The following is a 27,429-nucleotide window of genomic DNA, read 5'->3' on the forward strand; positions in this document are numbered from 1 at the left end:
GACTCATAGAGAATCAGCTTGAAGCTGGACAATCACTTTTTGTTGAAAGGAAAACTGCTAACGTTTGTGGGGCACTTTATTGTGTGTGCCAGGCTCTGTTTTGAGGATTTCTAAACACTGGCCTCCTTAATGCCCAGAACAGCACCCCGAAGTGATGATTAATCACCCCTTTTCTGTAAGTGGGAACAGGGAGACTCCAGAGTTTGGTAACCTGTTCAGGTTCTCTACCAGTAGCGGATGGTCAGCCTCAAAGCCCAGGCTGAAAGCCATCCAGCATGAGGGCTGAGGACCCCAGCAGGCACCAGAGGGTCTTTGGAGAGGTCACAGGTTGTCAAGTGGGTGAGAACAGGGTGGGGCAAGTTCAGGACCAGCCAGGGCCTGGGTGTTCAGGCAGTGGGAGAGTGGATGCTGGCACCAGTGCCATGCTGGGATCTGCAGACAGCTTCAGCCGCAGCCTTCCGGGGCTGATTTCTGGGCATGGAAGTGAGAACCAAAAGCTGGGGCAGGGAGCACCCTGGAGGGATAGCCGGGGAGCAGGTAGAGGGCCAAAACCTGGAGTGGGGGCAGGAGGTGCTCCAGCAGCAACTCCCCCAGAGGTGGGTCCCAACCTCCACGTCGGCCAATTCCAGGTGGCCCCACCGGGTTTCCCCCACCCCTTTGTCCCGCGGAGCCCCTCCCTCATGAGTGCTGAGCCCAAGGGCCAGGCTGTCCCCAGGGGCGGAGAGTTGCGGGCCCTTCCCGATCCGGTAATGGGCCTGGGAGATGCCAGATTAGCGTGGTGCCTGTCCGGAGAGACGGGCCAGCTGATGCCCAGGTCGGGGCCCTGCCGCTGGCCACACTGGGCTCCGGTCCAAGGCTAGAAGGCTGGCCCCTGCTGCAACCCCTCTCCGGCTCCTCTGCCACCCACCTCCCGGGGCTGGCCGGCTGTGGGGAGCCGGGCGGCCGCAGGTAAACGGCTTGGGGCGGCGCCGGCGGCGAGGGCGCTGCACGGAGGGAAGCGCGGCGCCGGAGGGGTTAACTGCGGGAGGAGGGGGGCTTCTGCCGGCGGGAGGGGGGTCCCAGCCCCGGCGGCCGCCCGCTCCGCCCCTGCCGCCTCCGCGGCCCAGTCGGCACCTGCGAGGCCGTGCTGGAACCCGGGCCTCAGCCGCAGCCGCAGCGGGGCCGACAGTAAGTGCGGTGCGGGCTCCGGTGCGCGGGCAGGACTCCGGGGCAGGGGCGCCCCAGGGGCGACTGGCCGGGCGAGGTGCCCACCTCTCGCGCGTGGGCGCCTCCGGGAGTGGTGTGGCCGCCGGTCCCGCCGCCCGCCACGCTCCGAGGCGTCGCTGTGCGGACGCGGGGGAGGCGGTGGGAGCGAGCTGCGGGCGCTGCGCGGTGGCCCTGCGGTCTGGCGTGTGCACGCTAGTGTCCACACACGTGTGCGTGGGCTCTGGGTGCCCTGGCGCGGCCGGCACGCCCATGGGGGCCGGGGATGCCGGGGCGTCTGCGGAGAGTGCAGGTGGGGTGCGTGCGTGCAGCGGGGCGGCGCGGCGCTGCAGCCTCGGGATGGAGCGTGGGCGCGCGGGTCCTTGTGCCCGCGCTTGGCGGCGCGTGCCGGGGCGTGTGTGCGCGTGGGCGCCGCCGCCCGCTGTCTCGGACTGACAGCTGCCTCGGGGGCTGCCGCCCCGGTGTGGCCTTTGCGGACCCCCGCCCCGCTTTTTCCGGGAACTGGGCGTCCCCAGCACCCCCCTCGCCTGGGTGCGGCGGCCGGGACCCGCCCCTGGGTTCCTCGAAAGCCCGGCGGGGCGCGGGGGCACCCTGGAGGGCCAGCCAGGAAGCAGGGCGAGGCGAGAGGGGACGGAGAAGCCGCGGAGATGCTGTCGCAGCCGCAGCGGGCGAGCAGGGACCCACCATTCCCCTGTCCCCGCCCTGCGCTGTCCGGCCTCTCCTCCGGGTTTCCCTTCGGACGCCTCCGAGCCCCCTCAGCCTCCTCCTCGAGGGCCAGCTCCCCGCACCGCCCCCAGGCTCCACACATTTCCTCGCTCGCCCCGCTTCCCCCTAGGCAGGCTTAGGCTCTCTTTCGGCCTCCCACTCGCCTTCCTTTCCCTTCTCGGTGCCCTCCTCTCTTTCCTCACCCGGTAGTCCCAGACAGGGGCTGAGGGCCGGGCAGCGGAGGTAAGGGGAAGGCTGGAGATAGGAGGGGGACTGGGTGTGTCCAGCCAGAGGGATGTCTGTGGACAGTGCAGCTGGGGGCTTCATGGATCTTTGGGTGTGTAGGGGATAGAGGAGGAGGGTGTGGGTGTCAGGCCAGCTCAGTGACCCCAGCATCCCTGGTTTTGCCCGCAGTGACGACAGCTCCCCAGGAGCCCCCCGCCCGGCCCCTCCAGGCGGGCAGTGGAGCTGGCCCGGCGCCTGGGCGCGCCATGCGCAGCACCACGCTCCTGGCCCTGCTGGCGCTGGTCTTGCTTTACTTGGTGTCTGGTGCCCTGGTGTTCCGGGCCCTGGAGCAGCCCCACGAGCAGCAGGCCCAGAGGGAGCTGGGGGAGGTCCGAGAGAAGTTCCTGAGGGCCCATCCGTGTGTGAGCGACCAGGAGCTGGGCCTCCTCATCAAGGTGCGTGGGTGGGCCGCAGCCCCTTCAGCTGTCACCCATCACCCCTGGCGCTAGCTGTGTGCCAGTAAGGCCCTGTGCCAGTGCTGCTTTCAGATCAGTATCCCTGAGGACGGGTGCAGTGGGAGGCTGTGGGACAGAGGCTGGGGTCCAGGTCTCTCTGTGTTTTCAATAGGGCAACTGTGGGGTCATTCGTTTTCCCTGGAGAGGCTGGCACAGGACTGTGCACCTATAATGTCTCCTTCAGGGTGTGATGGTGGTGGTGAATGAATGAATGAATGGCCATAGCGCATGGGCTATGTTACATTTGCACAGGTCTCACTCACAGGTCTAGATTGCCACACAAAATCCAAGACTCTCATTTAAACATGAATTACAGTTAAACCGCAAATGCCTTTTTTTTTTGAGATGGAGTCTCCCTGTGTCGCCCAGGCTGGAGTGCAGTGGTGTGATCTCAGCTCACAGCAACCTCCGCCTCCCAGATTCAAGCGATTCTCCTGCCTCAGCCTCCCAAGCAGCTGGGATTACAGGGATTCATCACCACACCCGGCTAATTTTTGTGTTTTTAGTAGAGATGGGGTTTCACCATGTTGGCCAGGCTGGTCTCAAACTCCTGACCTCAAGTGATCCACCCGCCTCGGCCTCCCAAAGTGCTGGGATTGCAGACATGAGCCACCACACCTGGCCCACAAATGCCTTTTTAATACAAGTCCATCCCAAGCAATATTTTTGTTTGCTAAATCTGGCAACCCTACCTACACCGGTTCCCATACTTTTCTTGGAGTCATGTGCCTTAGAAAAGCCCAAGAACATGGTGAACACACCCCCTCCCCCTGGAAAAGTGTGCATATGAACATGTGCAGGTGATTTGGGAGGGTTCCAGGATCCATGCCACCAGGAATGCCAGGTCAGGTGCCCCTTCCCCCAGCATGCATGCTTACCATGTGGGGAGAAGGGGGGGCGCGTCAGGGTTCCCTGAGGCACTTCTGGTCAGACTCCAACCATAGACTCAAGAAAGTGTTGGCCGGGCACGGTGGCTTATGCCTGTAATCCTAGCACTTTGGAAGGCTGAGGTGGGTGGATCACCTGAGGTCAGGAGTTCAAGACCAGCCTGGCCAATGCGGCAAAACCCCATCTCTACTAAAAATACAAAAATTAGCCGGTTGTGGTGGTGCATGCCTGTAGTCCCAGCTACTCGGGAGGCTGAGGCAGGAGAATCGCTTGAACCCAGGAGGCAGAGATTGCAGTGAGCCAAGATCACACCACTGCACTCCAGCCCAGCCTGGATGATCGGTCTCAAAAAAAAAAAAAAAAAAAAAGAAAGTGTTGGGCTGCAGCCTTCTGGGATACAGTCAGGCAGGCACGTCTGTTACTTTTTCTGATTTCGGAGTCACTGTCATACAAAAAAATTAAGATTTAGCTTTAATAAATTAATGTCTATTATTTGAAATTGAAGAGTACCCTTTGTTCCCTGCCTTTTCTTTGTGGAGAGAGGGGCCATTGGCACGGAGGCCTCAGTGTTCCAGCGGATTCTCAAGGCAGCAGGACTCAGGGCAGAGATGAGTGTGGGGTGGGGTTGGGACACAGACCACCCGACAGCATCTCTGACACTTACAGAATGCCAGTGGAGGCTCAGAGAGGCGTGGGAAGAATGTGTCTGGCCAGACCACGGGGCAGAGGGAGGGAGGGAGGGAGGGAGGGAATCTGACCTAGTTTGTCTTCACAGTGGAATTGCTTTTTTCCTGGATAAGAAAAAGGAAGAAAAGGAGAGGCAGGACCTAGAAGGGTGGGTGACAGCCGCTTTATTTCTCTTCCACAGTAGGATTCACTCCCTGAATTAGTTGTGCAGCAACTGTGCACCTACTGTGTGCTAGGTGCTGTAGTGTTATATGCCAAGGGGATATTGGAGTGGATCAGACACAGGGTCTGCCTTGGAGGGTGTCACATCTAGGCAAGGGGAGAGATCCATGGTCAGACAGATCACTGTAGGATTCAGTGGAAAGGAAGTTTCCCTCTTTCTGTTAAGCACCAATTGTGCTAGACCTTGAGCTAGGGGCTGGGGACAAGGATGGAGATGTCAGGGGCCTGAGGGATGACCTGGTGATTGAAATACACCAGGCGAGAGGGGTAGAGAGTAGAGACGAGGGGCAAGAGATGCCCATGTGGAGAGACAGCATGGACAAAGGCGTGGAAGCTGGAAAGTTCCGAAGCATTTTGCAGAACCTGGAGTTAGCAGATGCCTAGTCATTTGAAGCAAAAATTAGAACACACAGGATGACAAAGGATTTTTCCCTTAAGTCATGAATTTATTGGAAAAGTATTGCAAAATACACATTAAATCACTTTTAATTAGCTATTTTGCTTCTTGCTTTTATTAACAATTATTACAGGAAATGGAATCATCTCAGAAAATCTGGGGGGAAGGTTGCTGTAACATGGGGTGCCAAATTGGAGTCCCAGGGAGAAGACTAGGGGAAGGGGGTGGGGACCAGTTTGAAAAAAGGAATGCTGGTCTGGGGCGTTTAGGCCTGCAAGGAGTGGGGAGCCATGGAGGGTGTTGAGCAGCCACTTTAGGAAGATTAGTTTGGACTAAGTCTTGCTAATGAGGACTTCAGTCAGGGGGCGAAGAGGTGCTTTATGATACGTCCCACAGACACCATTCTGGTACCTTGACACTGCTGCTTGGGGAAGAGTCTCTCTGACTTCCCCTCACCTAGGGCAAGCACTCTCAAAATAGTCCCTGCCCATGGGACCTACATGCTGGCGAGAGGGGGAGACACCCAAATAGGGACATTACATTCATTTAACAATATGTATTGGCTGGTCCGAATACAGTAGTGTTTACAACTAATTGATCACAACCAGTTACAGATTTTTTGGTCCCTTCTCCACTCCCACTGCTTCACTTGACTAGCCTTAAAATAATAATAATACTTATTGAGAGGTGCTCAATCAATATGATTTATACTGCAGCACAGGGTTTGGCTTGGGCTTCGGCAGGGGTGGGATGTGTGTGTTTTTGTGTGTGCGTATAAACCTCCTAAAAATTGGGAGCAAAATTTTGTGGCATATAAACCTTCCTGGAGAGAAAGTCCCTAGCTTTCTTGAGATTTTCTAAGGAAAGGGACTCAAATTCAGCTTCCATAGGTGCAATGGGAGTGGTGGGGTTGGAAAGCTGGAAACACAGGGTGTGGTCACTGCTTGGGAACTTACTCAACAGTCAGTGCTTACTTTGTTGCACGTTCACAAAAAATCTGGGAGGCAGATGCTGTCACTATCATTCCCACTTGAGACATGCAGAAGCTGAGGCCAGAGAGTTCACTTGCTCAAGTCCCATAGCACCAACATTTGAACCCAGGCAGTCTGGTCCCAGGGTCTGTGCTCCTGACCATGGTAAAAGTGGAAATTTGTTGTCTGAAGTTAGGGGCCAGATACTGAAAATGTTTCTCAAACATTGTAGAAGTCAAACAAACTCGCCTGCAGGTAGACTGGACCCAGTTTGTATCTTCTGCTGTAAGGGACTGCCTCCTGGGAGACCAAAGGGAAGGGGAGAACAGGGAGGAGCAGGGAAGGAGCCACCCTAGAGACTGGAGGGGCCACGAGTTGCCCTAGACAGGAGGGAAGAACTGAAGCTCCTCCTTCTGCACCTTGTCCTGCAGGAGGTGGCTGATGCCCTGGGAGGGGGTGCGGACCCAGAAACCAACTCGACCAGCAACAGCAGCCACTCAGCCTGGGACCTGGGCAGCGCCTTCTTTTTCTCAGGGACCATCATCACCACCATCGGTGGGGGAGGGGATTGGCATGTGGGGGGCGGCAAGGAGCTTCCTCATGGGGGAAGGTGCAGGGAGACGGAGGGGTCCCAGGTGGCCCCTAGACTTCCTGCATCGCCCCTCTGCCCAGGATATGGCAATGTGGCCCTGCGCACAGATGCCGGGCGCCTCTTCTGCATCTTTTATGCGCTGGTGGGGATTCCGCTGTTTGGGATCCTACTGGCAGGGGTCGGGGACCGGCTGGGCTCCTCCCTGCGCCATGGCATCGGTCACATTGAAGCCATCTTCTTGGTGAGCTGCTCCATGCCCTGCCTGCCCTTGTGCTGGGCTCCGGCTACCCTTCCCCATGTCCCTGGCACATGAGCGCGCCCCCAAAGACCATAAGCCTCTCCCACAGGCTCCTGGGGGCGGGAGTGGGGAGTATGGGAGTGGGGATTGTTGGTGTCTCCTGGGTCCTGCCTACTGCCCCATCCCGCAGAAGTGGCACGTGCCACCGGAGCTAGTAAGAGTGCTGTCGGCGATGCTTTTCCTGCTGATCGGCTGCCTGCTCTTTGTCCTCACGCCCACGTTCGTGTTCTGCTATATGGAGGACTGGAGCAAGCTGGAGGCCATCTACTTTGTCATAGTGACGCTTACCACCGTGGGCTTCGGCGACTATGTGGCCGGTGAGGCCGCCCTTCTTGTGCTGCACTTTCCCATCTACTTTATTCCTGATCAGGGGCTCTGCACTCCTGCCTTTCCCTCCAGATCCCATGTGGTTGCTCTAACCCCTGCATCCATCATGGAATGCACCATCACAGCCTTGCACACATGCCAGCGCCTTATGCACACTCATATTCTTATATGCTTGAGTCCCATGCATGCTCACATATATATTAAATGCACCCCTCGCATGTGTCACATTCTTGCATGGGAGCGCCCCTTCTTGCATGCTTTTATCTTGCACACTTTCAACTCATGCACACCACTCATTTTCCTGCCTGCACTCACACACTCAAGCACATACCCATTGCCCTAGGGAGGGCAGGTCCTCTCCAGGAACTGGGAGGGGGGCACTGAACCAGAGCTCACAGGCTTGCCCCACAATCCAATTCTTTCTACCTTCCCTGGTGGTATCCCAGGCGCGGACCCCAGGCAGGACTCCCCGGCCTATCAGCCGCTGGTGTGGTTCTGGATCCTGCTCGGCCTGGCTTACTTCGCCTCAGTGCTCACCACCATCGGGAACTGGCTGCGAGTAGTGTCCCGCCGCACTCGGGCAGAGGTAGGCGCCCCAGGGTTGGCACTGTGCCTGCGCACTGTGGTGCAAATGTGCTGTTCCCTAGCAGGGGGTTGATCAGGCTCTCTCCTATCCAGGGCATGGGCTCCTGAGGCAGGGGCTGAGTGAGCCTCTGTGTGTGCCCCGCAGGAAACAGAGGGGTATAAGTTTGTGGGTACCTTCACCACCTCTTCCTTCATGGGTAGGATTGCCGGATTTAGCAAATAAAAATGCAGAAAGCCAGCACAGGCAACATGGTGAGATCCCGCCTGTAGAAAAGGCACAAAAATTAGCCCTGCGTGGTGGTGTGTGCCTGTAGTCCCAGCTACTCAGGAGGCTGAGATGGGAGGATTGCTTGAGCCAGGGGAGGTCGAGGCTGCAGTGGGTCATGATTGCACCACTGCACTCCAGCCTGGGTGACAGAGTAAACCCTGGTCTCAAACAAACAAACAAACATTAACAACAACAACAAAAACAAAACTCAGTTAAATTTGAATTCCAAATAAATAAAATTTTATTATGGCGGGGGGCAGTGGCTCACGCTTGTAATCCGAGCATTTTGGGAGGCTGAGGCGGGTGGATCACGAGGTCAGGAGTTCGAGACCAGCCTGGCCAACACAGTGAAACCCCGTCTCTACTAAAAATACAAAAATTACCTGGACGTGGTGGCGGGCGCCTGTAATCCAAGCTACTTGGAGGGCTGAGGCAGGAGAATCGCTTGAACCGGGGAGGCAGAGGTTGCAGTGAGCTGAAATCGCACCACTGCACCCCAGCCGGGATGACAGAGCTAGACTTGTCTCAAAAAAAAAAAAAAAAAAGCATGTCCCAAATATTGCACGAGATATATTTATACTAAAATTTTATTTGTTGTTTCTCTGAAATTCACATTTAGCCAGGCGATTTGTATTTTGCCACCCTGCTGGGAGCACCCAGTGGAGGAGCCCTTCCATCCTTGGGGCTGGCTGAGGCTGGAGGACCAGGCAGAAAAGAGGGTTGGGGTTTGATCCCTGCTGGTGAAGGGGCAGGTTCCCGGGGGGTTGCGGAGGGGGTCTAGACCTCTAGTCGAGGGCTGCTTTCCCTCTCCGTGCAGATGGGCGGCCTCACGGCGCAGGCTGCCAGCTGGACTGGCACGGTGACAGCGCGCGTGACCCAGCGAGCTGGGCCCGCCGCCCCGCCGCCGGAGAAGGAGCAGCCACTGCTGCCTCCACCGCCCTGTCCAGCGCAGCCGCTGGGCAGGCCCCGATCCCCTTCGCCCCCCGAGAAGGCTCAGCCGCCTTCCCCGCCCACGGCCTCGGCCCTGGATTATCCCAGCGAGAACCTGGCCTTCATCGACGAGTCCTCGGATACGCAGAGCGAGCGCGGCTGCCCGCTGCCCCGCGCGCCGAGAGGTCGCCGCCGCCCAAATCCCCCCAGGAAGCCCGTGCGACCCCGCGGCCCCGGGCGTCCCCGAGACAAAGGCGTGCCGGTGTAGGGGCAGGATCCCTGGCCGGGCCTCTCAAGGGCTTCGTTTCTGCTCTCCCCGGCATGCCTGGCTTGTTTGACCAAAGAGCCCTCTTTCCACGAGACTGAAGTCTGGGGAGGAGGCTACAGTTGCCTCTCCGCCTCCCCCCTGGCCCCGGCCCTTCCCTCACTTCCATCCATCTCCAGACCCCCCAGGCTTTCTGTGTCGCTGCCCCGGGCGGGTGTATCCCTCACAGCACCTCACGACTGTGCCTCAAAGCCTGCATCAATAAATGAAAACGGTCTGCACCGCTGCGGGCGTGACGCTCCCGGACGCGAGTGGGTGTGGAAGTGCTTTCCTCGGGCCACCGTGGGGGCACCTCTGGCCTCCCGTGACCCCCAGGCCGAGGGTCCCCGGGCACCCAGGTCGGTCAAGTCTCGGCCCTCTCAGGCCCGCGTCTCTGCCTGGAGGAGGCTGTGTAGGGTCCGGCGTGGGGATCAGCCGGGATGGGCTGCGCGTCTCCAGCCTCCGCACACACATTGGCGGGTGGGGTGCGAGGAGGGAGAGGCAGGGGAGAGAGAATGGCATCTCGCGTGGAGGGCTGTCGTTTGAACTCTCCCAGCGCGAGAGACCCTGCCCCGCCCCCTTCCTGGAGCGTTGACTCCCTTCTCGTCTCGAGGCCTGTGGCGTCTGGGTCCGTTGGGGCAGAACCATGGAGGAAAAGCCTTCGAAAGTAAGACGTCTCCCTAGGCCCCTTACCCTGTCCGCTCCCAACCCACCCTTGGTCCGACTCGGGCCCCTGGCGCTATTTCTTACTCAGCCTTGGCTGCCCGCAGCCCCCACCCAACCCCATGTTCTACGGGATCCCCAACCCGGCCCGGCTCAGTTCCCCAGCCCGCTCTTCCTTCCCGCTCCAGCCATCCGCGACCCTTGGCTCCCTCCTTGTATGTGGCCCACAGGTGTCGCTCAAGTCTTCCGACCGCCAAGGCTCGGACGAGGAGAGCGTGCATAGCGACACTCGGGACCTGTGGACCACGACCACGCTGTCCCAGGCACAGCTGAACATGCCGCTGTCCGAGGTCAGCGAGGGCTTCGACGAGGAGGGCCGCAACATTAGCAAGACCCGCGGGTGGCACAGCCCGGGGCAGGGCTCGTTGGACGAGGGGTACAAGGCCAGCCACAAGCCGGAGGAACTGGACGAGCACGCGCTGGTGGAGCTGGAGTTGCACCGCGGCAGCTCCATGGAAATCAATCTGGGGGAGAAGGACACTGCATCCCAGATCGAGGCCGGTCAGTGTGGCCTCGCCAGGCCGTGGGCACCCGCAGGGCAATAAGCTGGCCAGGGACTCAATTTCTGGAGCTGTAAAATGGGGGGAAGCTGATGGGATCCAAGTTTTTAGGATTCTCTGGGAGAGGCGCCCGCGCCAATCTTTCGCCCTTTAAATCCGCCAGGCATTCTTGGAGCGCCCCCTCCCGGGCAGGCGTTGTAACAGGCCTTTCGGTCGTGACGCGCAGAGTCCGGGGAAGGACGCACCAAATAAATTGCGCAAAGACCCCGTGGTAGGACCTGCGGGGTTTTTTTGTTTTGTTTTGTTTTGTTTTTGAGACAGGATCTCACTCTGTCGCCCAGGCTGGATGGAGTGCAGTGGTGCGATTATAGCTCACTGCAGTTCAAGTGATCCTCCCACCTCCCACTTTTTTTTTTTTTTTTTTTTTTGAGACGGAGTCTCGCTGTGTCGCCCAGACTGGAGTGCAATGGCACGATCTCTGCTCGCTGCAACCTCCGCCTCCCGAGTAGCTGGGATTACAGGCGCGCGCCACCACGTGCGGCTAATTTTTGTATTTTTAGTAGAGACAGAGTTTCACCATGTTGGCCAGGCTGGTCTCGAACTCCTGACCTCAAGTGATCTGCCGGCCTCGGCCTCCCAAAGTGCTGGAATTACAGGCTTGAGTCACTGCGCCCGGCCTTTGTTTTTTAGAGATGACGTCCTGCTTTGTCACCCAGGCTGGAGTGCAGTGTTGTGATCATAGCTCACTACAGCCTCAAACTCCTAGGCTCAAGGTATCCTCCAACCTCAGCCACCCCCACCACCCCGAGCTGGGAGGACAGGCCGGCACCATCCTGCTCAGCTAATTTTTTATTTTTTGTAGAGAAAATTTCGATATGTTGCCCCGGCTGGTCTCAAACTCCTGGGCTCAAGTGATCCTCCTGCTTCGGCTTCCCAAAGTATTGGGATTACAAGTGTGAGCCACCATGCCCGGCGAGACCTGTGTTTTTAATGGAATCATCCCACCAGTTGCAAGAGTTAACTCCTTGTCTTATGATTTGCGCTGGTTGAGGAGGTGTACGTCTTTCCATTAGTCAGTTGCTGGTTACAATTTCTAAGCCCCTACTACGTGCTGGGCACTGTCTGGCACCCCCTCAAACTACTTCATCAGAGAGTAAGAACCAATAACAGTATAACAATGGTTACATATTGAGCACTTGCTGTGTGCCAGGCACGGGGCTTCCCCTGGATTGTCACCTTCAAACTTCACGACCTCCATAAAGAGCTATTTATTTTTTATTTATTTATTTTTATTATATTTTTTGAGACGGGGTCTCACTCTGTCGCCCAGGCTGGAGTGCAGTGGTGCCATCTCGGCTCACTGCAAGCTCTGCCTCCCAGGTTCACACCATTCTCCTGCCTCAGCCTCTGGAGTAGCTGGGACTACAGGTGCCCGCCAGCACGCCCGGCTAATTTTTTGTATTTTTAGTAGAGACAGCGTTTCACCTTGTTAGCCAGGATGGTCTCAATCTCCTGACCTCGTGATCCGCCCACCTCGGCCTCCCAAAGTGCTGGGATTACAGGCGTGAGCCAACCGCGCTCGGCTATTTATTTTTGAGTCAGATTCTCACTCTGTTGCCCATGCTGGAGTGCAATGGCGCGATCTTGGCTCACTGCAACTTCCGCCTCCCCGGTTCAAGCAATTCTCCTGCCTCAGCCTCCTGAGTAGCTGGGATTACAGGTGCCTGCCACTATGCCTGGCTAATTTTTGTATTTTTAGTAGAGACGGTGTTTCACCATATTGGCCAGGCTGGTCTTGAACTCCTGATCTTGTGATCTGCCCACCTTGGCCTCCCGAAGTGCCTGGAGTACAGGCATGAGCCACCACTTGGCCAAGAGCCAAGAGCTGTTCTTTTTTTTGTTTTTTTTTTTGTTTTTTTTTTTTGTTTTTTTTTGAGACAGAGTCTCACTTCTTCACCCAGGCTGGAGTGCAGGTGTACGATCTCGGCTCAGTGCAAGCTCTGCCTCCCTGGTTCAAGTGATTCTCCTGCCTCAGCCTCCCAAGTAGCTGGGATTACAGGCACTTGCCAGCAAGCCCGGCTAATTTTTGTATTTTTAGTAGAGACGGGGGTTTCACCATGTTGGCCAGGTTGGTCTCGAACTCCTGACCTTGTGATCCGCCCACATTGGCCTCCCAAAGTGCTAGGATTACAGGCATGAGCCACCGTGCCCGGCCAAGAGCTATTCTTATTACCCCATTTTACTGATGAAGAACTTGAGGGTCAGAGAGTGTCAGTCACTGGTCCTAAGTGTCACACTGTGGGGCAGTCAGAACTGGAACCATGTGGGTGGGGCTCTAAAGCCCAGGGTTGTAACCTCTGTCCCATGCTGACCCCAAGGCTGCACCAGGAGCTGGTTTCTGAAGGCCATTCCCTCTCACAAGGTGCCTACCCATCTCCTGTGCTCCAGGGAAGGCCCAGGAGTCTGCGGATGACTAACCCTTTTTTCTCTTCTCCCAGAAAAGTCTTCCTCAATGTCATCGCTCAATATTGCGAAGCACATGCCCCATCGAGCCTACTGGGCAGAGCAGCAGAGCAGGGTTGGAGGGGCTGGGGAGACTGGGCGTTTTGGTGGGGTAGGGGATAGGCAAATTGGGGGTTGATAGGATATGAAAGTTGGGGGTGGTTGGCAGGGTGGAGGGGCAGGCAGGCTGGTTGGGGGTTTGGGGGCCACAGGGAGGAGGTGGGGGCATTTCAGCTGTGGGCAGAGATGAAGTACCTGGACGCCTAAGCCTCTTGCTGCTTCTCCAGCTGCCACTGCCCCTGATGGAACTCATGGAGAATGAAGCTCTGGAAATCCTCACCAAAGCCCTCCGGAGTGAGCTCCCCGCCAACCCCCAAGAACTCCCACGACAGATTCTGGTGGATTTTGCAGGGCTGGGGCCCAGGGGGGTGGGGTTTCAGGGTGCCTTATGTCTTGTCAGATGCCCTTGGCACTCACAAGTATTCCAAGGGCCCCATAAAAGTTAAAAGCTGAGGGACTGGGCACAGGAAGACCCAGTGGGGGACATGTGGTGATGGGCAGAGGCCTGGGCTCCAGGCTGAGTGCAGCCCCTCTCCAGCTGAGGGAGGCTTTTCTGTGGCTGTTTCTCCACCTGCACAGTGGGATGACCGCCTTGGTGTGGCCTCGACTGCCTCTGGTTGGGGAGTTGTGAGGAGCCTTTGGACAGTGGATTATGTGGGTGAACTTTTGCTGCTGGGGTAGGAAAGCCCAGCGGTGATAAAGGGCCAGCTGATGGCTTAGAGTGGGTGGTTGGTCCAGAATGTGGGCAAACTGCTCGCTACCACCGCCCTAGTTCAGGCCTGCAACCTCTTCCCTAGCCTTGACCTCATCCATCCTCCACCTTAACACTCAGCACCCTTAGAGATGCAAAGTTCCCCATGCTAACACAGACCTGAGTGCCCTGCGCTGCTGCTACCTCGAATCATCTGCGGTTCCTCGAATCACACATGCGGCGCCCCCTGGTGGGGAGACCTTTCGGTTGCTCACTGCCCTGAGCCGAGCTCTGCCCTCCTCCTAGGCTACCAGTTAGGGATCGGCAGGGACCACTTCCTGACTAAGGAGCTGCAGCGATACATCGAAGGGCTCAAGAAGCGCCGGAGCAAGAGGCTGTACGTGAATTAAAAACGCCACCTTGGGCTCGAGCAGCGACCCGAACCAGCCCCGTGCCAGCCCGGTCCCCAGACCCAAGCCCGACCCCATCCGAGTGGAATTTGAGTCCTAAAGAAATAAAAGAGTCGATGCATGGTCCGTGAGTCAGTGCATGACAGCCCGCGTGAGGCGGACGCACGTGGCCCCGCCCTTCCCCGTGACCTTCATTCGGTCACCGCAGTGACCTTGAGCTTTCTCCGTCCGGGCCCTATCGGCCCTACCTTCCGGGACTCGCAATCCAGGACTTCTTGCATGTTTTAAGTCGGCTTCACCCACCCCGACTTCCGCAGCTCTGTGGGGCTACTGGGTCTACGGTTCGAGTGCCCAGTTGGTGTCGCTTTGGGGGAAGGGGGTAGGGGGAACGGGGCAGCACCTCCCTCCTCGCGACGGCGCGCTAGGCTCCGCCCCTCAAGCATAGGTAGCAGGTCCAGCCTCTCCGGTCGTCCCGCCCTTGCGTTTTCATCTGTAAGTGGTCTCTTGGCTCCGCGACTGCAGCCTGCACCGCCTCGCCCACTCCTCTCGCGCGCAGCAAGCCCCGCCTCCTCCGTTACGAAAGAGCGCTTCTGGCCCCGCTTGCTCTCGGCTCTATTGTCCCCGCCCTCCGCGTCTCCGGCCCCGCCCCTCCCAGGGGCCGCGGACGCATGTGCGCCGCAGTGGCTCGGCGGGCTGCGGGGCGGGACCTGCACGAAGGCCCGCCCACTGGCGCTGCCGGCTCCGCCCCGACTCGTCCGGGCGCGCAGGCGCCGCCCGCCCCGCTGGTCTGATTAGCATAGGACCCCGGGCCCCGCCCCCTGCTTTGCATGCGCACGGCCGGCCCCACCCCCGCTGTCAGCTGGAGGAAGCGGAGTAGGAAGCGGCCGCGATGTCCTTTTGTGTCCTACAAGCAGCCGGCGGCGCCGCCGAGTGAGGGGACGCGGCGCGGTGGGGCGGCGCGGCCCGAGGAGGCGGCGGAGGAGGGGCCGCCCGCGGCCCCGGGCTCACTCCGGCACTCCGGGCCGCTCGGCCCCCATGCCTGCCCGACCGCGCTGCCGGAGCCCCAGGTCCGGGGGCGGAGGGGAGCGCTGCCGCGGGGGTGGGCGGGCGGGGCGCGGGGGCCATGTGCGAGCGCGGCAGGGAGGCGGGCGGGGCGGGCTGCAGGCGGGGTCCGACTCTGGGGCCAGTCCGGGCCACGGTTGGGACCCAGTCGAGGGTCGGACTGGTCAGGGTTCAGGCGGGATCCGGCGTCCGAGTCCTGGTGGGCCGGCCTGGGGCAGGATCTGGCTCTGGCTGCGGGTCCTGACTCGGGTCAGGGTTGGGCCTCCGATCCAGCCCGCTCCGGGGCAGGGTTCAATCCCGCACTTGCCGAAGTCCCTGGGGCTGGCCGGGGTGGAAGACGGGGAGGGCTCTATGTCTGGGAAGGGGCTCTGAAGACCACTTGGGGGCGCTCGAAGGGGCCTGGGGCCACCCTCCTCTCTGGGTCAAAGGTCATCGCACCGGCAGGGGAGAACTTCCTCCTCCTTGGCTCTCCCCACTTACTTCCTGATAACCTGGTAGAGGTCTCCCGCGGGCGGGGAGGGGGAGGCGTAGCAACTTTAGGCAACTTCCCAAAGGTGTGCGCAGGTTGGGGGCGGGACGCGGCGCCCCGGGAGGTGGCGGCCTCTGCGACAGCGGGAGTATAAGAGTGGACCTGCAGGCTGGTCGCGAGGAGGTGGAGCGGCGCCCGCCGTGTGCCTGGGACCGGCATGCTGGGGCAGGAGGGCAGCCGCGTGTCAGGTGTGAAAAGCTCTGGAGGTGTTTTCATGAATCCGTGCCTGTGCGTGTGGATGTGGGGAGACCTAGTGAGAGTGTGTGTGATCATGAGCCTTGACTGAGTTCGTGGATGGGGTGTGCGCTCCAGGAGAAGTGTGTGAGCACAAGTGTGAGCAGGAGTGAGCACGGGTTTGGGAAGGCCGGTGCAAGTGTGAAAGCCCTAAGCAGAGAGCGAGCCTGCGTGGGCTTGTGGGGCTCCTGAGCACCCCGGTGAGTGGAGTGTGTGAACTCGGTGTGAGCACGTCCACTGGCCTTGGGTCTGCTCTCCAATGCAGAATACCCAGATGAGGGCAGGGTCTCAGAGGTTCCCCCAACATCTGGAGAAAACGGAAGTATCCTGCTCCTGGCTAGGGATTCCAGGTGGGGTTGAAGGTTGCCTGGGGGCTACGGTTACCCTGCTCCCTGGCCTGGGTGGGAGTAGGGGCTTTCTAAGCCTCCCCCAGGTTCCCAAGGGGGAGACCTGCTGTCAGTTACTGGCCCTGAAGACTCTGTTTCCATGGCAACAGCTAGGAGGGGGCAGTGTTCCTGGGCAGTCCTTCCTTGGACTCTGCCCCCCTTCTTCCCCACTTGCTGGGCTTGGAAGCCTGGCCCTAGGCCCGAGGTTGGGCAACCCGTGTGGCAGGGTGTCTCCCATCCCCCATCCCAGTGCTTTCCTGCGAACCCATGGGTCTCTCCGTGCAGGTGACCAGCGCCATGTCCAGCCAGGTGGTGGGCATTGAGCCTCTCTACATCAAGGCAGAGCCGGCCAGCCCCGACAGTCCAAAGGGTTCCTCGGAGACGGAGACCGAGCCTCCTGTGGCCCTGGCCCCTGGTCCAGCTCCCACTCGCTGCCTCCCAGGCCACAAGGAAGAGGAGGATGGGGAGGGGGCTGGGCCTGGCGAGCAGGGCGGTGGGAAGCTGGTGCTCAGCTCCCTGCCCAAGCGCCTCTGCCTGGTCTGTGGGGACGTGGCCTCCGGCTACCACTATGGTGTGGCATCCTGTGAGGCCTGCAAAGCCTTCTTCAAGAGGACCATCCAGGGTGAGCCCCCAGCCCACTCCCCTGTCCTTTGCCCTGCACCCTCTGGGTACACTGCTGGGTGCAATAGGCCCCCAGATGGCTGTGGCACCACTTGAGGCTGACAATCTGGTGTTTCCAGTCCCTCTACCTCCCAGAGACACCCTTTCCCTGAGAAGTATGGTAAAAGCACCGGGTGTGCTGATGCATTGCAGTGGATGTGAGTGAGTTCAGGGTACCACCTGGGTACTCTAGGCCCAGCACCTTCTACAGTGGCTCTGAAAGAGTCCAAGGCAGCCTCTGTCTGTTCCTAAGCTTTGTTCTTGTTTCTGGCAGCTTCTGACCTGTCCCCAGCATAGAACATGTCCCCTTTTTCTTAATTTTCCCAAAGCAGCACCAACACAAGGCAGATTTTAATTTTTTTTTTTTTTTGAGACAGAGTCTCACTCTGTTGTTCAGGCTAGAGTGCAGTGGCACAATCTCTGCTCACTGCAACCTTTGCCCCTGGGTTCAAGATATTCTCCTGCCTCAGCCTCCTGAGTAGCTGAGACTGCAGGTGTGCACCACCACGCCCAGCTAATTTTTGTATTTTTAGTAGAGACGACGTTTCACCATGTCGGCCAGGCTGGTCTGGAATTCCTGACCACAAATGATCCACCTGCCTCGGCCTCCCAAAACAAGGCAGATTTTTATCAGTACTTGAGAGGGGCTACATCATAGTTTAGCACCCAACTTTAAAAAGACTAACAGGCAAGGCCGGACACAGTTGCTCACACCTGTAATCCCAGCACTTTGGGAGGCCAAGGTGGGCGGATCACCTGAGGTCAGGAGATCGAGACCAGCCTGGCCAGGGTGGTGAAACCGCATCTCTACTAAAAATGCAAAAAATTAGCTGGGCATGGTGGCTCGCGCCTGTAATCTCAGCTACTTGCTACTTGAGAGGCTGAGGCAGGAGAATTGCTTGAACCCAGGAGGCAGAGGTTGCAGTGAGCCAAGATCACACCACTGCACTCCAGCCTGGGTGACAGAGCGAGATTCCATCTCAAAAAAAAAAAAAAAAGGCCGGGCACTGTGGCTCATGTAATCCCAGCACTTTGGGAGGCCGAGGCAGGCAGATCATGAGGTCAGGAGATCGAGAACATCCTGGCTAACACGGTGAAACACTGTCTCTACTAAAAATACAAAAAATTAGCTGGGCATGGTGGCGGGCGCCTGTAATCCCAGCTACTTGGGAGGCTGAGGCAGGAGAATGGCGTGAACCCAGGAGGCAGAGGTTGCAGTGAGCCAAGATCATGCCACTGCACTCCAGCCTGGGCGACAGAGTGAGACTCCGTCTCAAAAAAAAAAAAAAAAAGGCCGGGCGCGGTGGCTCATGCCTGTAATCCCAGCACTTTGGGAGGCCGAGACGGGCAGATCACCTGAGGTCAGGAGTTTGAGACCAGCATGACCAATGTGATGAAACCCCGTCTCTACTAAAAATACAAAAATTAGCCAAGCGTGGTGGCATGCGCCTGTCATCCCACTCAAGAGGCTGAGACAGGAGAATTGCTTGAACCTGGGAGGCAGAGGTTGCAATGAGCCCAGATCGCGCCATTGCACTCTAGCCTGGGCAACAAAAGTGAAACTCCATCTCAAAAAACAAAAACAAAAACAAAAAAACCCAAAAACGCTGGGCTTGGTGGCTCATGGCCTGTAATCCCAGCACTTTGGGAGGCTGAGGCAGGCGGATCACGAGGTCAGGAGTTTGAGACCAGCCTGGCCAACATGGTAAAACCCTGTCTCTACTAAAAATACAAAAATTAGCCGGGCGTGGTGGTGAGTGCCTGTAATCCCACTACTTGGGAGGCTGAGGCAGAAGAATTGCTTGAACCCGGGAGGCAGAGGTTGCAGTGAGCTGAGATCATGCCACAGCACTCTAGTCTGGGCAACAGAATGAGACACTCTCATCTCAAAAAAAAAAAAAAAAAAAGGACTTACAGGCATGGCATGTCTGCTCTTAAAAGTCACTAATTTTTTTCTCACTCAGGAAAGCTTATCAGAATTTGGGGGAATGAGCAAGATGCTGACATTAAGCATTGCCTGGGAAGGGCCTATTATTTCCGTTATTTCTGCTTTTATGTAACCATTGGTTACTTTGGGGGCTATAACACGTATAATTAAAAAAAAAAAAAAAAGGCCAAGTGTGGTGGCTCACACCTGTAATCTCAGCACTTTCGGAGGCTGAGATGGGAGGATCACAAGGTCAGGAGTTCGAGACCAGCCTGGCCAACATGGTGAAACCCTGTCTGTACTAGAAATACAAAAATTAGCCAGGTGTCGTGGTGGGTGCCTGTAGTCCCAGCTACTCAGGAGGCTGAGGCAGGAGAATCGCTGGAACCCAGGAGGCGGAGGTTGGAGTTAGCCAAGATCGTGCCACTGCACTCCCAGCCTGGGTGACAGAGTGAGAGTTCGTATCAAAAAAAAAAAAAAAAAAAAAAAATCTTGAGTGCTTACCTTGTGCTAGGCACTGTGTTCTTTTATGATCTCAGTTAGTCCCCACAGCAACCCTATAAGGTGTCAGTACTGTTATAACTGAAACTAAGAGAGGCATTTGAAACTTTGTTGAAGTCTCACAACTAGGAAATGGCAGAACCAAGATTTGAACTTGGGTCAGTATAGGTCCAGAGCTGAGCTCTTCAATGTTAGACTGCTTCCTCTGCTTATTACTAATAACACCGAACTTTGGACAGACGCTGAATGACTGATTGTGACATTCCAGCACTTTTTTTTTTTTTTTTGAGACAGTCTCGTGTGGTCGCCCAGGCTGGAGTGCAGTGGCACGATCTCGGCTCACTGCAAGCTCCGCCTCCCGGGTTCACACCATTCTCCTGCCTCAGCCTCCTGAGTAGCTGGGACTACAGGTGCCCCCCACCACGCCTGGCTAATTTTTTGTACTTTTAGTAGAGACAGTAGAGACGGGGTTTCAGCGTGTTAGCCAAGATGGTCTCGATCTCCTGACCTCGAGATCCACCTGCCTTGGACTCCCAAAGTGCTGGGATTACAGGCATGAGCCACTGCTCCTGGCCGGGTTTTTTTTTTTCTTTTTGAGATGGAGTTTTGCTCTTGTTGTCCAGGCTGGAGTGCAACGGCCTGCAGTCGTGGTTCACTGCAACCTCTGCCTCCCGGGTTCAAGCCATTCACCTGCCTCAGCCTCCCAAGTAGCTGGGATTACAGGCGCCTGCCACCATGCCCTGCTAATTTTTGTGTTTTCAGTAGGGATGGGGTTTCACCATGTTGGCCAGGCTGGTCTCAAACTTCTGACCTCAGGTGATCTGCCCTCCTCGGGCTTCCAAAGTGCTGGGATTATAGGTGTGAGCCACTGCACCCAGCCAATCCAGCAAGTTTTAACTTGGCCAAAATCCACCAATCTTAAACTTTGTGCACCCTTCCCACTCTGAAGAACAGTGAGCCAGCCGGCCAGGGTGCGGGTATCTCCTACCTACCCTGGGGCCCCTCACTGTATGTTGACTATTGACAAATATTTATTGTGTGCTGGCTGTGAATAGGAATTGTATATTGAGCACTTAGGTGTCATGAACCATGCTGGATGTTTTGACCATATTATCCCCTTTAATTCTCACGACCCAACTCTGTGGGGCACTTTTACAGCTGGGAAACTGAGGGTTCAAGGGGTTAGGTATGGGACTTGCTCAAGGTCATAAAGGTATGTGGTAGCCAGAGTCCCTGTTCGGCACAGACCTGTTCTTTGCTGTCCTGGCCAGTGTTCCAGGCCTTGGGGACATAGCTGGGGCTGAAGCAGGGCTGTTTCTGCCCTCAGGCAGTTTACATCCTGGCAGAGGGGAGAGCTGGGCAACAGTGAGTTGCACAGACTTGTCTTATTACCGCTGTGGTATGTGCAGGAAGGGGAGGTGCTGGTTCTGAGGCTCCAGAGGGCTTGTCTTTTTTTTTTTTTGAGACGGAGTCTCGCTTTGTTGCCCAGGCTAGAGTCCAGTGGCGCGATCTCGGCTCAGTGCAAGCTCCGCCTCCCAGGTTCAAGCGATTCTCCTGCCTCAGCCTCCCCAGTAGGTGGGATTACAGGCGCATGGCACCACGCACGGCTAATTTTGGTATTTTTAGTAGAGACTGGGTTTCACCATGTTAGCCAGGATGGTCTCGATCTCCTGACCTCGTGATCCACCCGCCTCGGCCTCCCAAAGTGCTGGGATTACGCTCCCGGCTTCTTTTTTTTTTTTAGACGGAGTCTCACTCTGTTGCCAGGCTATAGTACAGTGGCACGATCTCAGCTTACTGCAACCTCTGCCTCCCAGGTTCAAGCGATTGTTCTCCCTCAGCCTCCCGAGTAGCTGGGACTACAGGCACACGCCCAACTAATTTTTGTATTTTTAGTAGAGACAGGGTTTCACCGTGTTGGTCAGGCTGGTCTCAAACTCCTGACCTCGTGATCTGCCTGCCTCGGCCTCCCAAAGTGCTGGGATTATAGGCGTGAGCCACTGTGCCTGGCCTTTTTTTTTTTTTTTTTTTTTTTTTTTGGTACAGAGTTTCGCTCTGGTTGCCCAGGCTGGAGTGCAATGGCACGATCTTGGCTCACTGCAGCCTCTGCCTCCCGGGTTCAAGCGATTCTCCTGCCTCAGCCTCCGGAGCAGCTGGGATTACAGACATGCACCACCATGCCCGGCTAATTTTTTTTTTTCAAGATGGAGTCTCACTGTGTCACCCAGGCTGGAGTGCAGTGGCACAATCTCGGCTCACTGCAACCTCTGCCTCCCGGGTTCAAGCGATTCTCCTGCCTCAGCCTCCTGAGTAGCTAGGACTACAGGTGCCTGCCACCACACCCGGCTAATTTTTGTACTTTTAGTAGAGACGGGGTTTTACCATGTTGGCCAGGCTGGTCTTGAACTTCTGACCTCAGGTGATCCACCCACCTCGGTCTCCCAAAGTGCTGGGATTACAGGCGTGAGCCACCGTGCCCGGCCGTGGTGTCTTGAGCTGAGTGCAGAAGCCCAAATGGGGGTAGGAGAAAATGCACCGCGAGGAGAAATGTGCTGCGGGCCTGCTGTCTAGCTGTGTCATTTGGTCCTTGCGGGGCCCTGTGAGGCCAGGAGGGCTGCCAGCACCCACCATGTGCCAGGCCTCGTTGCTAGTGCTGGGGCCAGTTCCTGCCCTGGTGGAGCTGCCACTGAAGGGGGAGGCGTAATAAACAAGATAGGTGAGTGCATTTGCAGCGTGGTCCGTGGTGCTGAGGGCTGAAGAGAAACCAGAAGCAGGGCTCAGAGGCCAGGAGGACTCTGCAAAGGGATTTGGCATTATCACAGGGTGGCCAGGGAAGACCTTCAAGGTGACAGTGAGCAGAGGGAGGTGAGGGAGCCTGTGTGGACTTCAGGACCAGAGCTCCAGGCAGGGCCTGTTTGAGGAACATGGAGGAGGCGAGAGCAAGGAGTAGAGGTCAAAAGGAGGCAAGAAGCAGGGGCGTAGGCCTAGGAGGACGTAGGTTCGCTTTGGCTTGGACTCAGAGAAGGGAAATCCCCAGAGGGTTTTGAGAAGAGGAGGTACAGGATGTAATGGAGGCTTAATAGGACCCTCTTGGCTGCTGAGTCGAGAACAGATTGGAGCAAGCAGGGACAGCCAAGCGAGGGGCGAGGTGACAGTGACTATCAGGTCAAGGGTGGAAGTAGTTGCCAGGGGCAGGAGGTGGATTCTGGACCTTGGAGGAGGTAAAGCCCACCAGAATGTGTCGGTGGCTTGGATGTGGGGTGTGAGAGGAACCAGAGATTCTGCCTAGGTTTCTTCTTGGGCAAGTGAACACGTGGAGTCCACGTAGGCTGTGTTCGGTCCGAGATGCCTTCTAGACATGCAGGATGTCAAGGAGGCAGCTGGAGAGATGGGTCTGGAGCTCACAGCAAGTCCAGGCTAGAGGTAGAAACGTGAGAGCCCCATGGCTGGGGAAGATCGCCACGGGATTGGAGATGAGCTCCAAGGACAGCCCTGGCAGTCTGGATGGAAGAGCTTGGGAAGATGCTCAGAAACCACAAAGTGGCTGGTGCGGTGGGAGGAAAACCAGAGTGTATGCTGTCCTAGAAGCAAAAGAAGAAAGTGTTTCAGTGTTTCTAGGAGCAGGAAGTGATCAACAGCCTTAGATCCTCCTTTTAGGCCAAGTAACATGAGGACTAAGAATTGACCACTGGATTTAGCAATGCAGAGGTCCTTGTGGCCCTTGATGTCGGCAGATGAGGGCAGTGTGGTCCAGAGATGAGGCTTGGGGCCGAGATGCAGCCCCGCTGCCTGGTCCAGCTCCTCCCTCATCCAGGCAGGGCTCCCCCGCCCAGCAGCCACTCCCCTCCCTGCCTGCTCATGGCCGCCTGCTCTCCCTTTCCTCCCCATACCCCCAGACCTGTGCTTGCCCGGGGAGAGTCAGGGCTCTCCTGTCAGCTGGGTCCCCTCCCGGCCCCGGGAGGCCGCCACTGGAGCCCTGCCTCTTCCTGGCAGGGAGCATCGAGTACAGCTGTCCGGCCTCCAACGAGTGTGAGATCACCAAGCGGAGACGCAAGGCCTGCCAGGCCTGCCGCTTCACCAAGTGCCTGCGGGTGGGCATGCTCAAGGAGGGTGAGCGCTGGGCAGGGGCTGGGCGAGGGCTGGGGGAGTCGGGGACCCGGGCCAGGTGGGGGTGAGGTCTGGGAGTTCTGGTGAGTGGACTCGGGGAGGACAGCTCTGGAGAGCAAGCCCCACCCTGCCCACAGCACCACAGTCACAGTCCTATCTGTCCCACAATTCAAGGAGTGCGCCTGGACCGTGTCCGGGGTGGGCGGCAGAAGTACAAGCGGCGGCCGGAGGTGGACCCACTGCCCTTCCCGGGCCCCTTCCCTGCTGGGCCCCTGGCAGTCGCTGGAGGCCCCCGGAAGACAGGTGAGAGCACTGTGGGTACCTGGGGCTAAGAAACCGGAGGCCTATGTGTGGCATCATAGTTACCTTGGGCACTGGGACTTGTATTTCCCCTTCGTCTCTTCACTCACTCATTTCCCCAAGACATGTGAAACTGCCTTTTCCTGTATCAGGAAAAGTAGTAGAACTGGGAACAGGGACGATTTTCCAACGCTCACAGCCTGTCCACAAACACACGGGCTTTCCCTGGGAGACAGTTAGCGCTCTTCCCTGGAGGGAAGTCACTGGACAGCTGCTACTGAGGAAGGCCACAGGGGGAGCCACTGTGGGAAGATGCTTGACCCCTGAGGCCTGACAGATTCGAGTGCTCCTGACTCTTGTCCTCTAATTGTCACCGCAGCCCCAGTGAATGCACTGGTGTCTCATCTGCTGGTGGTTGAGCCTGAGAAGCTCTATGCCATGCCTGACCCCGCAGGCCCTGATGGGCACCTCCCAGCCGTGGCTACCCTCTGTGACCTCTTTGACCGAGAGATTGTGGTCACCATCAGCTGGGCCAAGAGCATCCCAGGTAAAGGGCCCAGGTGACCCGGGGCTGCCCTAAACGGGCCCGGCTCTGGTGCGCTTGCTCAGCCAGGCCCGCTCCCCGCTGCCCCCTAGGCTTCTCATCGCTGTCGCTGTCTGACCAGATGTCAGTACTGCAGAGCGTGTGGATGGAGGTGCTGGTGCTGGGTGTGGCCCAGCGCTCACTGCCACTGCAGGATGAGCTGGCCTTCGCTGAGGACTTAGTCCTGGATGAAGAGGGGGCACGGGCAGCTGGCCTGGGGGAACTGGGGGCTGCCCTGCTGCAACTAGTGCGGCGGCTGCAGGCCCTGCGGCTGGAGCGAGAGGAGTATGTTCTACTAAAGGCCTTGGCCCTTGCCAATTCAGGTGAGTCTGGGGCAGGCACTGACAGGTGAGGTGTCTCCGTAAGGTCTTCAGGTTAACTCAGTGACGGCAGCACAGTCCCATTTTGCAGATAACGAAAACTGAGGCTTAGGGAAGAACAATGACTTGCTAGAAGTCAAAAAGCAAGCCAAGTGCAGGCTCCAAACTGCACACAGGATTTTGAGCCCTAGTGCCACACTAATGCAGAAAGGTCGTTTAGTGGGAGGGAAGGTGGGGACGGTACAAGGTAGCCACAGTTGAGGGAGAGAGGGTGGGGTCCTGGCCCACAAGCCGCAGCAATGAGTGGTGCCTCTCAGTCAGCCAATCAACAAATCCTCGTTTGGCTCCTCCTTAGGCCCCATCCAGCAGTGCTCAAGATACGGGGAGTGCCCTTGCCAGAGATAGCCCAGGCCAACACCACACTCCTCTCTTCTTGCAGACTCTGTGCACATCGAAGATGCCGAGGCTGTGGAGCAGCTGCGAGAAGCTCTGCACGAGGCCCTGCTGGAGTACGAAGCCGGCCGGGCTGGCCCCGGAGGGGGTGCTGAGCGGCGGCGGGCGGGCAGGCTGCTGCTCACGCTACCGCTCCTCCGCCAGACAGCGGGCAAAGTGCTGGCCCATTTCTATGGGGTGAAGCTGGAGGGCAAGGTGCCCATGCACAAGCTGTTCTTGGAGATGCTTGAGGCCATGATGGACTGAGGCAAGGGGTGGGACTGGTGGGGGTTCTGGCAGGACCTGCCTAGCATGGGGTCAGCCCCAAGGGCTGGGGCGGAGCTGGGGTCTGGGCAATGCCACAGCCTGCTGGCAGGGCCAGGGCAATGCCATCAGCCTCTGGGAGCAGGCCCCACGCCCTCTCCTCCCCCTCCTAGGGGGTGTCAGAAGCTGGGAACGTGTGTCCAGGCTCTGGGCACAGTGCTGCCCCTTGCAAGCCATAACGTGCCCCCAGAGTGTAGGGGGCCTTGCGGAAGCCATAGGGGGCTGCACGGGATGCGTGGGAGGCAGAAACCTATCTCAGGGAGGGAAGGGGATGGAGGCCAGAGTCTCCCAGTGGGTGATGCTTTTGCTGCTGCTTAATCCTACCCCCTCTTCAAAGCAGAGTGGGACTTGGAGAGCAAAGGCCCATGCCCCCTTCGCTCCTCCTCTCATCATTTGCATCGGGCATTAGTGCCCCCCTTGAAGCAATAACTCCAAGCAGACTCCAGCCCCTGGACCCCTGGGGTGGCCAGGGCTTCCCCATCAGCTCCCAACGAGCCTCCTCAGGGGGTAGGAGAGCACTGCCTCTATGCCCTGCAGAGCAATAACACTATATTTATTTTTGGGTTTGGCCAGGGAGGCGCAGGGACATGGGGCAAGCCAGGGCCCAGAGCCCTTGGCTGTACAGAGACTCTATTTTAATGTATATTTGCTGCAAAGAGAAACCGCTTTTGGTTTTAAACCTTTAATGAGAAAAAAATATATAATATCGAGCTCAAGAACACTGTGTTTGGTGTCATTGGGTCAAGGGTTGGGGATACACACGGCAGAATTCGGAAACAGGGTATAGATCAACAAAAATACACAGTCATAACAAGAAAAACTGGCGCCTGGCACAATCAACTCTCAGTTTCCTCTTCACTCAGCAGCATGTTGGGGATCCCGCGGCTGATGGGGAACATACGTCCAGATTCCGGGCACTGCAGGGTGCCCTCTATCACTTCCACCTGCGGGCGGGGAGGGACAGAGCTCAGCACTGGCAGCCTCAGTGCGGGAGGCAGGTGGCCCGGGAAGCAAGTGATGGGCCGCTTCTCACCTCCAGCAGCAGGTGGTGCATGGTCCTCAGAAACTCCTCATTCTCCTCATATCCCTCAACCGGCCCTTTAGGCACCTGGATCAGGCGCAACTGTGGGCAAGAGACCGAAATTATCTCCGGGCATCCCGAACTCCCGCCTCAGCCCGGCTGAGGTGTGCCCGCCCCGCATTCCCCGGGATATGCTGGGGCGGGGTAAGGATCCTCACGTTATCGGCCGCCTCCAGGAACGCCGACCACTCCACTTTAGGTATCATACGCGCCACGAAGTTGGGGTTGAATTCCACAGGGCAGATACGGACCTCGGTGGCCTGCAGGGCGGAGGAGTTTAGTTAGGCAAGCACTGGACCCCGGCCCACCATCCCGCCCGAAAAGGGAAGACTGCCGCCGGCGGGTACCTGGAGGCGCAGGGGGAAGCCACGGGACCCCACCCCCCGCACATGCGAGCTCAGCAGATTGTGGGTAAGCAGTTTCATGTCGCCGCACAAACTCTCGCCAGGCCGGAACCGGAAAGAGGTCGTCCTCCGCTGCCTCACTTCCGGGGATGCTCCACTCGATGCTATTGGATAGCCAGGAGAACCGGAAGTGGCGAACTTGCTGGAACTTCTCGTGTTTGTGGGAGCTGAGGTAGGTAGGTGAAAGACCTGTCGGGTCACGCGCCGCTACCGGAAGCGTCTCAGCAGGAGGTTCCTACGGCGCACGCCCAGCTTTTTTTTGCCACAAATTCTTCGTAAGATGCAAATCATATGCAAAATAGCTGCAATGCAGGGGCTCTCGTTGAATGCAAAATAAACATATTTTACTCCTACACAGGCGCCTAACGCCGTCGTCCTCTGTATCCCACTTTCGGTTAAGGGGCAGAAATACCGCCCTATCTGTAAATTAGGCCCATGGAAGCCGAGCCGCACCTCATTCCTATATGCAAATTAGCTGCTCCAGTGCCGAAAGCCCCGCCCCATTTGTAGTTGCGTCGGCTGTCCAGCCCCCAGTGCAAACGAGGCGTGGGTCCCGGAAGCTCTGTTCTGCGGGTG

General features: G+C 57.7%; 4 protein-coding genes across 10 annotated transcripts; 3 read left to right on the forward strand and 1 right to left on the reverse strand.

Moving 5' to 3' along the window:
- The first annotated feature begins 1,316 nt into the window (after positions 1-1,316).
- Positions 1,317-9,081, forward strand: KCNK4 (potassium two pore domain channel subfamily K member 4). 2 transcript variants are annotated; one of them, XM_054662410.2, is made up of 7 exons: positions 1,317-1,500; positions 2,323-2,588; positions 6,245-6,368; positions 6,486-6,646; positions 6,834-7,020; positions 7,477-7,616; positions 8,701-9,081. In XM_054662410.2, the coding sequence occupies exons 2-7, from the start codon at positions 2,400-2,402 to the stop codon at positions 9,079-9,081; spliced, it is 1,182 nt and encodes a 393-aa protein (XP_054518385.1). In that variant the 5' UTR covers positions 1,317-1,500; positions 2,323-2,399. The 2 variants fall into 2 exon arrangements, with proteins under 2 accessions (XP_054518385.1, XP_016776647.1); XM_016921158.3 differs by lacking the exon at positions 1,317-1,500 and having other exon boundaries at positions 2,315-2,588.
- Positions 9,082-9,374: 293 nt separating this feature from the next.
- CATSPERZ (catsper channel auxiliary subunit zeta) lies at positions 9,375-14,127 on the forward strand. Its single transcript, XM_508528.8, has 5 exons — positions 9,375-9,784; positions 10,011-10,341; positions 12,839-12,918; positions 13,130-13,196; positions 13,900-14,127. The coding sequence occupies exons 1-5, from the start codon at positions 9,764-9,766 to the stop codon at positions 14,001-14,003; spliced, it is 603 nt and encodes a 200-aa protein (XP_508528.2). The 5' UTR covers positions 9,375-9,763; the 3' UTR covers positions 14,004-14,127.
- A 729-nt stretch (positions 14,128-14,856) lies between these two features.
- On the forward strand, positions 14,857-26,087 carry ESRRA (estrogen related receptor alpha). Of its 6 annotated transcripts, none has more exons than XM_009423369.4 (7): positions 14,857-15,070; positions 16,500-16,836; positions 23,296-23,412; positions 23,584-23,712; positions 24,089-24,256; positions 24,346-24,615; positions 25,052-26,087. In XM_009423369.4, the coding sequence occupies exons 2-7, from the start codon at positions 16,512-16,514 to the stop codon at positions 25,309-25,311; spliced, it is 1,269 nt and encodes a 422-aa protein (XP_009421644.1). In that variant the 5' UTR covers positions 14,857-15,070; positions 16,500-16,511; the 3' UTR covers positions 25,312-26,087. The 6 variants fall into 6 exon arrangements, with proteins under 6 accessions (XP_009421644.1, XP_522050.3, XP_063639071.1 ...); XM_522050.9 differs by lacking the exon at positions 14,857-15,070 and adding an exon at positions 15,118-15,782; XM_063783001.1 differs by lacking the exon at positions 14,857-15,070 and adding an exon at positions 15,199-16,178.
- On the reverse strand, positions 26,035-27,422 carry TRMT112 (tRNA methyltransferase activator subunit 11-2). The gene is made up of 4 exons (XM_003954503.5): positions 26,797-27,422; positions 26,608-26,709; positions 26,402-26,491; positions 26,035-26,312 (listed from the first exon to the last, which is right to left on the reverse strand). The coding sequence occupies exons 1-4, from the start codon at positions 26,872-26,874 to the stop codon at positions 26,205-26,207; spliced, it is 378 nt and encodes a 125-aa protein (XP_003954552.2). The 5' UTR covers positions 26,875-27,422; the 3' UTR covers positions 26,035-26,204.
- Positions 27,423-27,429: the final 7 nt, after the last annotated feature.

Source organism: Pan troglodytes, chromosome 9, assembly GCF_028858775.2.
Source record: "Pan troglodytes isolate AG18354 chromosome 9, NHGRI_mPanTro3-v2.0_pri, whole genome shotgun sequence".
In the NCBI taxonomy this organism is placed as follows: domain Eukaryota; kingdom Metazoa; phylum Chordata; class Mammalia; order Primates; family Hominidae; genus Pan; species Pan troglodytes.